Raw genomic sequence first — 12557 nt, forward strand, 5'->3', positions numbered from 1 at the left:
CTATGGGAAAAGGAAAACAAAAGACACAAATTCCACTGTCCCCAGTACTAAGGAACAAAAAGCCTCGTTGGGAAAATAATAGTTCCAATTTTAGTGTTTCCCACAACTTGCATTTCACCAGCACACGATAGGTCAGGCAACATCAGCACCAAATCTATCACAGGCTCTTACCTTCTCCTCAGAGATGTGTCTCTTTTTTTCAGAATTGGATTTGTAGAAAACTCCAAGAAGATTCCTCTTCATGTTCATATTCAAGGCCTGAGAGCACTCACGGTAAGAAGAGCAGGCCTCGAGATGACTCCCGGCTGCAAAGCTATGGGAGTCTGACATTGCCCCAGCCCTGCATGCTGTCCTACCTGGCTGTTGTCATGGTCTCTCTGTGAGTTCACCACCTGTCAACGTCCTTAACCAATAAGCAGAGATGCCAAAAAATGCCTTGTGATGTCACTGCCACACCCTGTCCTGCCCCTGGCCAGCCCCTCTGCATATTTGAGCCTCTCCCCCTGCATTATCCCTACTCACTCAATGTTAGTTCTACGAATCAAGCAGGCTGCACATGGAATCATCAGAGGCTGCTCAATTCCACATGTACTTTGCAGATTGTAAGGCCAGAAAAGCCCAGTCACCTAACCCCAGGGTGGACAATAATTTTCATGGGGGGGGGGGGTCACTTCAGGAATTTTGATATGTGGTCATAGGCTGGTTTTGGGCCCCCTGGAAGGTGCAGGGCCTCAGAACTACAGAGAGATAGAGGGTTTGGGATGTTACATTTAGATTAACTATGGAATAGTCGATGGGATTTCCATTGATTATTCAGCTAGTTGATAAGGACTTCCATGTTCTGCCTTGGATATGTACAAATCATATCAAAGAGCCCCTGCTGGGGCCCTTGTACATTTCAAAGGGCTGTGTGGAGCCTGGGGCCAGCAGGGAATCCCACTGGCCCCAGGCTTCCTAATGCACTTCCTCTCTGAAATGCACAAAAGCAGCGTTTCCTAACCTGTGTGTCTTAAACTGTGTTCTGCAGCACACTGGTGTAGTCAAGGTAGTTGAAAGTGTGCTGTGAAGAGCAGAGTTCAAAATGGCTGCCCTTAAAAGGGCAATGCCTGAACAGAGCTCAAAATGGTCACCCTTAAAAGGACAATGCCTGCTCTCCCAACAACCTGTTGTCCTTACAACTGACCCGCCTGAAGCCCAGGGCACCACCTGCTATTACTGTGCGAGACACTGTACAGTGATATCGAACCTGCTGGTGGTCAAAGAAAAACTCGGGCTGCGGAATCCTCCTTTCCCCGTTCCCCACAAGGGGGCAGCAGATCCACAAACAGCTCAGCCTGAGCGACAGCCCAGTGTTACGGTGTTGGGTTCCGGGGGCAGCCTTGGCGGTCATGGAGCCCTGAAGCGCGCTAGGGCTCGAGTCACACAGGAGGCTGAGGCTCCTTCTCAGAACGCCGGGCTCCCCATGGAACTTACAGCCTCGAATTTACCGCCCAACTGGGGCAGACACCCAGGCCGGGGCTCTGATGCCTGCACCCCGGTCCTGGGGTGAGTCAGTCAGAACCCGGGCAGGCGAAGCGCTTATCTCTTATAAGCAGCGGGGTATGCAAATGAGGGAGTCGGCGTCCTGTTTAAATATGTCCCTGTCTCTGGCCAGGCTGCACTCGTAGCAGGGACAATCCCCATTTATCACGCAGGCCCCTGAGAATTTTCTCCTCCCACACCCGGGACAATGAGAATTTGGCTCCTTCTGTGTTTCATTGCAGCAGCTCTGAAAGGTATTGTATTGCTCTGAGTCATTGGCCCAGCTGGAGGAATAGTGAGTTAGGGCTGATTTTATACCGGTATTAAGAACCGGTCTGTATTTGCAGGTGTCCGGTGCCAAGTGCTGGTGGAGTCCGGAGGGGATGTGAATAAGCCTGGAGACTCTCTGCGCCTCTCCTGCAAAGCCTCCGGCTTCACCTTCAGCAGCCTCTATATGAACTGGGCCCGGGTTGCTTTTATGGAACTTTTATGGATTGCATTCTTAAACACACAAACTGTAGGAGTTGTAGCAAATGAGTGTGTGTCAGGGTACCTGTGTGAATGAAGGTGTTCAATGACCTTGCAAGTGAAAAACATATTTGAGGTTGAAAAAAAATTAATTTACCTTTGTGAAAGCAAAATTAAAAAAAAACCTCCCAAAACTCTTCTTAGATCTGATTCACCCCTGAAATGCATTGCTTCAAGTTTTGCTGTTTTGAGAAACAACAATCAGTTTCACACATACTGAATAGGAAATGACCCACAAGTAATGGACCACGAGCCAAATATGAGCCAGCAGTGTTACATGGCAAACACGATTCTGGGATGGATGAACATGAGTGTTGTGATCAAGACACAAGAATCCGCTCTGCACTGCACTGAGACAAATTGTTCTCCTTGGCCTCTGATGACAGGACAAGAAGCAATAAGCTTAAACTGCAGCAAGGAAGGTTTAGGCTGGACATTAGTAAAAATGTCTTAATTGTCAGGTTGGTTAAACCCTGGAATAAGTTGCCTAGGGAGGCTGTGGAATCCCCATCTCTGGAGATATTTAAGAGCAAGTTAGAAAGACACGTGTCAGGGACTGTCTAGAATGTACTGGGTCCTTCTGTGAGGGCAGGGGATTGGACTCGATGACCTCTCGAGGTCCCTTCCAGTGCTAGAGTTCTATGAATAAGGGGTTGGTGCAGGACAGAGGAGCAGCCTGGGACAAGACTTTCCCAACATGCAAACTAGTGTTTAATTAGGAACTGAACTATTTTCCGCATGGGGGGAAGCGAAAGAGACAATTAGCCAAGGCACATGGAAGGCAAGTGCCTCTATGCAAGTCCCACTGGGCATTGTTAGCTCCAAAGCTCACAGACTCATAGACTTTAAGGTCAGAAGGGACCATTATGATCATCTAGTCTGACCCCCTGCACAGTGCAGGCCACAGAATCTCGCCCACCCCTCTTAGAATAATCCTCTCACCTATGTCTCAGATATTGAAGCCTTCAAATACTTTGAAGGCCCCAACATGCAGAGAGTCCTTCAGCTGTGATCTGTGCCCAATGCTACAGAGGAAGGCGAAAAACCTCCAGGGCCTCTGCCAATCTACCCTGGAGGAAAATTCCTTCCTGACCCCAAATATGGCGATCAGCTAAACCCTGAGCATGTGGGTAAGACTCACCAGCCAGACACCCAGAAAGTTCCCTATAATGAATGGTCAATTAGTTACCAAGATCATGTTATTTCATCCAACCATCCCCGTATCATAGAATCATAGAACTGGAAGAGACCTCAGAAGGTCGTCAAGTCCAGCCCTCCGCTCTAGGCAGGACCAATCCCATCTAAATCAACCCGGCCAGGGCTTTGTCAAGCCGAGACTTAAACACCTCTAGGGATGGAGACTCCACTACTTCAATAGGTAACCCATTCCAATGCTTCACTACCCTCCTAGTAAAATAGTTTTTCCTAATATCCAATCTGGACCTCTCCCACCACAACTTGAGACCATTGCTCCTTGTTCTGCCATCTGTCACTACTGAGAACAGCCTCTCTCCATCCTCTTTGGAACCTCCCTTCAGGAAGTTGAAGGCTGCTATCAAGTCCCCCCTCACTCTTCGCTTCTGCAGACTAAACAGACCCAAGTCCCTCAGCCTCTCCTCGTAGGTCATATGCTCCAGCCCCCTAATCATTTTGGTTGCCCTCCGCTGGACCCTCTCCAATGCGTCCGCATCCTTTTTGTAGTGGGGGGCCCAGAACTGGACACAGTACTCCAGATGTGGCCTCACCAAAGCCGAATAAAGGGGAATAATGACATCTCTGGATCTGCTGGCAATGCTCCTCTTAATGCATCCTAATATGCCATTAGCCTTCTTGGCTACAAGGGCACACTGTTGACTCATATCTAGCTTCTCATCCACTGTAACCCCCAGGTCCTTTTCTGCAGAACTACTACTTAACTGGTTGGTCCCCAGCCTGTAACTATGCTTGGGATTCTTCCGTCCCAAGTGCAGGACTCTACACTTGTCTTTGTTGAATCTCATGAGATTTCTAGTGGCCCAATCCTCCAATTTGTCTAAGTCACTCTGGACCCTATCTCTGCCCTTAAGCGTATCTACCTCTCCCCCCAGCTTAGTGTCATCTGCAAACTTGCTGAGGGTGCAATCTATCCCCTCATCCAGGTCATTAATAAAGATATTGAACAAAACTGGTCCTAGAACCGAACCTTGGGGCACTCCACTAGAAACCGACCGCCATCCTGACATCCAGCCATTGATAACTACCCGCTGGGCCCGGCCTTCTAGCCATCTTTCTATCCATCTTACCGTCCATTTATCCAATCCGCATTCCCTTAACTTGCTGGCAAGAATATTGTGGGAGACCGTATCAAAAGCCTTGCTAAAGTCAAGGTATATAACATCCACTGACTTTCCCATGTCCACTGAGCCAGTTACCTCATCATAGAAGCTAATCAGATTGGTCAAGCACGACTTGCCCTTTGTGAATCCATGCTGACTATTCCTGATCACTTTCCTCTCTGGAGACAAAACCAGTCAGCGGGGGAAAGGCTGGTGCTGGGCAGTCATGAAAAGTGTGAAGACATCAGAGGATACAGACTTCAGGACACGCTGAGTGGGGTCCCAGTGGGCCAGGCTGGGATTGCTCTGCTGGGGTAAATGGCAAAGAAGGGGGCAGACAGTCCCCCAGACTGTCAGTCTGATATTTTGATTGTTCAAACGGGGGAGCGAAAAGCTTCTGCAGGACTTTGCTGGGACCCAGGAGCCAGAAACACAGTTCCCTTAAATCAGTGCTGACCAACCAGTCCATCGGGATCTACCAGTAGATCCTGGAGCCTCTGGCAGGGGATCCCGACTGGTTTGCCCAGGAACCTGCCAAGTGCTGGCACTAACATTGCTCTTCCACCCACTGTCATGCTGCTCCTGCCCTCTGCCTTGGAGCGCTCCCTTGGGAGCCTCCTGCTTGCTGGGCAGGGTGTGGGAGGGGGAAGAGGAAAGGAGCTGATGTCAGGGTGTCCCTCCTCCCCCCTCTCTGTGTGGGGTCAGGAGAAGGGGATGGAGGGAGCTTGGCAATGCAAATCTCTGCCACGCTCACAGTCTGTGTGTCTCTGTCATTTCTCTCTCTCACACACACACACAGACACTGCCCTTCCCTCTGGTCTCTGGTCCCATCATGTACGCGGGGGGGGGGGGGGCGGGGAGGGGAGAGGGGAGGTTACCACTTTCACTGCTTGCAAAGTGGGTTAGTTTTGGGGTTTGACTGGGCTGTGCAGACATCACTTTCATTTCTCTGGGTTGTTTAAATGTGATTCTTGGAGCAGTGAGCTCTAAAATGCCAAACCTGCCACGTCTGGAGTCATTATCCCCGTGGTACCTGCTGCTCCTGGGTGTGGCTGGCATGTCCCTGCAGCCCCTGCGAGGCAGAGCAGGGGGTGTCCACATGCCGTCCTTGCCTGCAGACACCGCACCTGCCCCTCCCATTGACCAATACCAGGGAACTGTCTGTAGATGAGGGGCAGCACATCAAACCGTGAGGCCACTGCAGTACGTAGCCGCTGCTCTCAGGAGCACTGTGGGGCCAGGGTGGGTGAAGATCAAGTGCCAGGCCCTGTGCTCTCTGTGTGAATGCTCCAGCCCTTGTACAGCCCAGCACCCCTCCATAACGTCAGGGGGCCCCTTATCCTGCCTCCTAGAGCAGGGGCCAGCTGGTGAGGGCTCCCCAGCCGCTCCCAGGCTGTGTCTACACTTGCTCCAAACACACCCTCACTGCCATGTGCTTTTGTGCAAGAGCATCCATGGCGTGTGTGTGCTCTCAGGGCGTCCTTAGGATCCATGGTGCCCTAGGCGGGATTGTTAAACTGGTGCCCCTAGGCCTGACTTGCTCTTCCACCCCCTTCCCTCAGACTGTGCTGCAGGCAGAGCATTCGGCTCTCTCTAGGACCCAGCCCTGCTGTTACATGCCCCACTGCGTCCCGTCACAGGCATGAGCAGCACATCTCATTAGGCTGTGCACCCAGAGAATGTTTTACATGTTCTCTTTGACCCCCATTAGCCAGGCCCCTGACCCCTGTTAACCACGCCCCTGGCCCCATTAGCCTCTGCAGGCAACACTCTCGGGGCAAGATGGACACGTGACCAAAAGTAACTGCTGCTCCTGGACGTGGCTGGCATGTCCCTGCAGCCCCTGAGAGGCAGAGCAGGGAGTCGCCACACGCTGTCCTTGCCTGCGGACTCCGCTCCTGCAGCTCCCATTGATCAATATCAGGGAGCTGTGGCATCAGTGTCTGTAGCCGAGGGGCAGCACCTCAAACCACGGAGCCACTGCTGTAATTGCCAGCTGCTGTGAGGAGGGCCGTGGGACCAGGGCAGGCGCGAGTCTGACCTGGCTCTGCTGCTCCATCCCTGGGCCAGCTGGCCCCAGCCATTCCCAGGCTATGTCTACACTGGTGGGTTCTTGCACAAGAACACGTCCACACTGCCATGTGCTTTTGAGGAAGAACATCCTTGGCAGTGTGGATGCTCACTTGTGCAAGAAAGCTCTCGTGGCCATTTTAGCCATAGGGATTTCTCACGCAAGAAACCCCTGCCACGCATCCACACAGCCCTCTTGCACAAGAGCTCTTACACTTGTTAGAACAGAATGTAGCTCTTGCGCAAGAAGCCCTCTCTCCCCACACTTTAAGCTATGTCTAAACTGGTGGGTTCTTGCAAAAGAAGAGCCGTTCTTCTGCAGTGTCCACGCTGCCCACCCACTGTTGTGAAAGAAGATTTACACTACGGCTTAGGAAAAGACGACCTCTTGCACAAGAGCTATGCTCTTTTCTTACAAGTGTAAGTTTTCTTGTGCAAGAAGGCAGTGTGGCTGCACAGCAGCGGTTACTTGCACAAGAAAGCCCTATGGCTATAATGGCCTTCCAGAGCTTTCTTCTGCAAGGGTATGTCTACACTAGCCTCCTAGTTTGAACTAGGGAGGCTAATGTAGGCATTCGAAGTTGCAAATGAAGCCGGGGATTTAAATATCCCGGGCTTGGTTTGCATCTTCCCGTCTGGTCTTCATTTTTCAATGCCCCTAGTCTGAATTAACTACCCACGGTTACACACGGCAGTGAAACATTAACTTGAACTAAGTCCTTAGTTCGAGTTAACTGTTACACCTCGTGGAATGAGGTCATCCATGTCCAGCCCCTGACAATAGAGGCTAGAGACACCATCCCTGCCTATTCTGTATAATAGCCAATGATGGACCAATCCTCCATGAATTTATGTAGCTCTTTTTTCAACCCTCCTTCTTAAACCCTGTTAAAGTCCTGAGCTTTACAACATCCTCTGGCAAGGAGTTCCACAAGTTGACTGTGCCTTGAATGAAAAAAAACTTCTTTTTGCTTGTTTTCAACCTGCTGCCTATTAATGTCATTTGATGACCCCTATTTCAAGTGCAAAAAATTCTTTGGGAGTTAGTTCCCCGGTGTGATGTAGTGGGGGTATCTTAATGGTTGCTATGCTGGGCAGTGGGCTGTGGGTGACCTCTGCTGTCTGTAGCACGGCCCAGCAGGGGAGGGGCTGAGTCATTATGCAAAGGGGGCTCCAAACCTGTCTGACCAGCTACCCCCCAGGGAGAGAAACAAAATAAGGTGGAATGCCACCCCTGGCTGGGGGCAGGGCTGGAAGAAACTTGGTTAATTTCTGTCTGGGATCATGGAGGAAGCAGCCTAGGCAACAGTCTGGGATTTAGGAGCCCAGGCTCTCCCATCTCAAAGGGGGCTGAGGCATCCTAGGCCTGCCCTGTAACCAGATTACATTTGTGCTGTGTTGTATCCTGGAGAAGCAATAAACTCCCTCTATTCTACTGGCTGGTGGAGTCTGTTCATGCCACTATGGGGGTGCAGGGGACGGGAAAACCCCAACGCATTGTCACACCGCGTTACAGCCCAGTGGCCAATACCAGGGTGACAGAACAGGAGCTGCAGACTTGGTCTGGTGGATCCAATTTCCCCACGAGAGGCTTCGACAGAGCTGGGCGAACAAGGCCAGGGCCACAGGTTTCTTTTCTCTCTTCTCTGGCAGGCTCCTGACCCCAGGCCCCGCTCGGGCGCTGGGCTGAGGTGTGGCAGGGAAAACTCCCCTTTCCTACAGATCATGGGCAGCTAGTTGCATTCATCAACCCGGGAAAATTGACCATTCAGCTGCTGAGTTGCCACTTGACTTCAAAGTGACTCATGGACACTGACACTGTCACAGCCAAGTCCTGCCTGGTCACAGCCCCTTGGGGGTCTTGGAACCAAGAGCACAGAGCAGGGACAAAAACCGCCTGGGGACATCACTGACCTCCAGTGAGGTGCAGGGACCCCAGAGCAGCGCAGTCACTAGCGAGCAACCAGCCGGCCTGTCAAAGCGCTGCTGTGTCAGACATGGCTCCATTCGCCACCTCTGGTGACGGGCCCTAATGACCATTTATACTTTAGTGGCTGAATGTGGGTGATGTAGCCCAGAAGTTTCCTGACACTTCCCGGCTCAGTATCAGAGACTGTGGGGACATTTTCACACACACTTCAGTGAATCTCGAAAGGAGTTGGTTGAATTTCAGCAAGGCAGAGACTGCTCAGCCCTAGCGATGAAGCCCCTTTGAAAATGGGATGCAGGCTCCCCAGTCACTTAGATGTTCATTAAAATGACACCTGAACTGAGCTGTTACAGACGCTGACAGGACAGGGACCTGGGTGTTTCTTTCCAAGGGCAGCGGGAGGTTTGTTTCCAGACGGGGCAAGCTCAGCCAACCATGCTGAGATTGTCAAACCCGCTTAAGGGAATTGGATGAGAATTTTGTGCCTAAACCACTTAGGCAGCTCTGACAAACTCAGCCACACAGCGTGTTCCTGGGATCCGTGTGTTATTTCTTGAGAGCCAGCGCAGCCTTCGCCCGCCACAGAGGGATTTGCTTTAGGGCTCAAAGTTTCTCCCCTCTCTGGGATTTTGCCTTTGAGACTAGACGTTTGCATCTGCTGATGTCATCTAGAAACAGACCAAACTTTCCTCGCCAGTGATGTTCCCCGTGGGACTGGCACCTGGGGAGGCGGCCCCTGCCCGCAGCAGGCTATACAGCGCAGCGAGAAGATTTTCCACAGTTGGCACAGGGCTGAGGCGTAGGGCACGTCACCAGACAGGGCGAAGGAGCCTCGGTCGCTGCTCTGGGCTCTGACGTTCCATTGACCAAGCCCGGGGCGCAGGGGAATGCGCCGGGCAGAGATGGAAGGAGGAACCTGCCTCTGGCCCTGAGACGCTGCGTGCGGAGGTGGGAGCCAGGATCCTGTTGCTGCCTGACCTGCCTTGGAGGTAAATCAGCCGTTTCCTCCCGGCTCCCTGCCGCTCCAGGGTTGTGAAGCAACGTGGGTTTGGTAGGACACTAGTGGGGGGGAAGGGGGTGTCCATGGGGCACGGGACTGATTTCTAGCAACCCTCCCACCCAAAAGGAGAGGATTTCAGATCAGCCAAGAGCTTTCAGCTCCCATCACCCTGGTATCTGGGCACCGCACTCTCTGGAACGTGTCTCTCCCCCTCTGCCCCAGTGCATTGCCACCAGCCCAGCTTGGCAGCAGGGTGTACCGCACACAGAGGGACTGATCTCTGGAGGTGTCTGGGCAGCTAACACTCGTATCACCCACACTGCCACGGGGCCCATTCTGAGGTAGTGCCAGAGCCTTTCTAATGGGCCCAATGAGTTCCAGAGAGAGCTGGGGGCAAAGCCAGGATGGGAATAATCTAATCATAGAAATCTAGAACTGGAAGGGACCTCAAGAGGTCATCGAATCCAGGTAAATCAGCCTCGTGGAATGAGGAGTACAGCTAGTTCGGATTAGGAAGCCTAATCCAAACTAGCTACTCCAAGCCGCGTGTAGCCGCGCGGCACGGGGTTCGAACTAGCCGGCATTTAAAAATGGCGCCGGCCGACTTTATGCAAATGAAGCTCGGGAAATTCAAATCCCGGGCTTCATTTGCAATTGCAGATGACTACATTACCCCCGCTAGTTCGAACTAGCGGGGTAGTGTAGACATACCCTTAGACATTCTTTCATCATCCGATTTCTAGGTGAAGACCAAAATAAAGAAATCATCAAGCACCTCCGCCATTTCTAAGTTTCCTGTTACTGTTTCTCCCTCCTCACTGAGCAATGGGCCTACCCTGTCCTTGGTCTTCTTTTTGCTTCTAATATATTTAGTCTTCTTGTTTCCCTTTATGTCTCATGGACTAATCTTTAATTTTATGTCTTTTCTCCATTTGTAAGCAGTTTAATTGTTTACCCTTGCGGGGAACTCAGCTGGGGCAGGGGATAGGGGAGGGGTAGGTCATCTGGGGGTTACAAGAAGGGGTCTATTGGGTGTAGCATGGAAGTTGGGGGAGAGGAAAACTCTATCAGCCCACGGAGATGTGCCTGACTGGTGCACAGGGCTTAGGAACCCACCTGCTTGTACGCTGACCCCAATACAAGCCTCAGTCTCAGCATTTGAGACTGTGCCCTGCTGCTTTCTGCCTAAAGGAGCAGAACCACGGGCCGGGCTGAGGGGAAACCCCTCACACTGACCCTTTCAGGTCCCAGGACCACTTGAGCTCCCTGTTAAATATCCCTTCCGGGCCCAGCTCCCAGTGGAACGGCCCCACCCTCATTCCACTTTTAGCCACCAGGCAGTGGTGGGTGTGACTGTCTGAACCAGGGTCTGTCGCATCTGTCAGGGGGTCTGTATCCCTTGTTCGAGCCTGGTGCCACAGGGTCTGAGTGCCTGGTGCTATCTCTGTAGAAACTCCCAGGGGTGGAGAGACACTGTCTGTTTTACTCGCCTTCTCTCAGATATTGAAGCTGTCCCTGGTACCCAGAGACTGTTATTCCCTTCCCTGCCCTCCATTTCCCACTTGGCTGCTGTGCCAGGGCTAGCAGAGGGAGGCGATGAAGACAAGCCTGCCATATTTCAATGAACATTAGTTATTACTCACAGTGACCTTGTTTCTGTCCCACAGACACACCCCATGGCAAGCCAGGAACAAGGAAACCAAACGTCTGTCACAGAATTTATCCTCCTGGGATTTGGGGATCTTCCTGGCCTGCAGGTTCCGCTCTTCCTGCTCTTCCTCGTGATCTACCTGGTGACCATGGCTGGGAACAGTCTCATCGTGTTGTTGTTTGTGGCCGATCGGCACCTTCACACCCCCATGTACTTCTTCCTGGGCAACTTGTCCTGCTTGGAGATCTGCTACAGCTCCACCCTCTTGCCCCGACTGCTGGCCGGGCTCCTGGCTGGGGACAGGACAATTTCCTTCACAGGGTGTCTCACACAATATTATTTCTTCAGTGCTCTGGTGGCCACAGAATGTCTCCTCCTATCAGTGATGTCCTACGACCGGTATCTAGCCATATGCAACCCGCTGCACTATGCTGCCCAGATGAGTGGCAGGTCTTGCCTCCAGATGGCCGGCGGGTCTTGGATAGGCGGCTTCCTTGCTTGTTGTATAAGCATAGTGTCAATATCCCAGTTAACCTTCTGTGGGCCAAATGGTATCGACCATTTCTTTTGTGACTTTATACCGCTTGCAAAACTCTCCTGCAATCATCCTCTGCTAATGGACATGTTGACGTTCACAGCCTGCTTGATTTTCGCACTGGTCCCCTTCCTGCTCACCTTGGCGTCCTACGTCTGCATCATCAGCACCATTCTCAGAATCAACTCCACCACTGGGAGGCAAAAGGCCTTTTCCACCTGCTCCTCCCACCTTATCGTGGTGAGTATTTTCTATGGAGCTCTCATGATTGCCTACATGTTCCCGACCACCGACCGCCTGAGCCACTTCAAGAAAGTTCTCTCGGTCTCCTACACTGTCCTGACGCCCCTGGTCAATCCACTCATCTATGCCCTGAGAAACAGGGAGGTCCAGGAGGCCCTGTGCAAAACTTGTAGGGAATTAAGGTTTCCAAGATTATGACCCATTGGGTTGCTTAGGTGAAAATGGAATAGCTGCAGCATGGGCAGGAGTAGGGCCAGAATCAAAGCCTACCAAATATAAGTTTCTATTTCCACTCACTTCTCTGACCTTCTGCCTTGCTGTTGAAGGGTCACATCTCTGGGAGCAATGGGGGTGCAGGCACCTTTTCCAAACCCTTCCTCTGTTATATTTAGGACCAATGACTGATGCCACCAGGGGCATACCAGCAGGCTGCAGGGGACATGAACTGGTGGCTACTCAAAATGAAAATAGCTGGGGAAACTGAGATCAGAGAGAGGTGCAGGTATTGGTCGTGTGCTTTGTGCCTTGGGGCTGGTCTGCACCGAGAGCCAACCCAGCAGGATGCATATGACCGGTCCAAGAAGACAGTACACTGGGTTGGCCAACCCATTCCAGACGAAGAGTCACAATAGCAGAGGAGACAGCATGAAGAGCCAGGACAAAGTTGTTGACAAAAAAAACAAACAAAAAAACCCCACCGTGCTGGGAGAAAATAGGTTAATCTGTTCCAGGGTACAGCGCTCTCTCTCTCTCTCTCTCTCTCT

The 12557-nt window shown here is 51.9% G+C and overlaps 1 protein-coding gene across 1 annotated transcript; it reads left to right on the forward strand.

Annotated features, from left to right (window-relative positions):
- The first annotated feature begins 11040 nt into the window (after window positions 1-11040).
- LOC142821116 (olfactory receptor 10A7-like) lies at window positions 11041-11991 on the forward strand. Its single transcript, XM_075911919.1, has one exon. It carries the CDS (start codon window positions 11041-11043, stop codon window positions 11989-11991), a length of 951 nt encoding a protein of 316 aa, XP_075768034.1.
- Window positions 11992-12557: the final 566 nt, after the last annotated feature.

Source organism: Pelodiscus sinensis, chromosome 30 (assembly GCF_049634645.1).
Source record: "Pelodiscus sinensis isolate JC-2024 chromosome 30, ASM4963464v1, whole genome shotgun sequence".
NCBI classification, from domain to species: domain Eukaryota; kingdom Metazoa; phylum Chordata; order Testudines; family Trionychidae; genus Pelodiscus; species Pelodiscus sinensis.

What these genes read in the sequence shown, in the direction of transcription:
- LOC142821116 (XM_075911919.1), top strand. Translation starts at nt 11,041, where the DNA reads ATGGCAAGCCAGGAACAAGGAAACCAAACGTCTGTCACAGAATTTATC.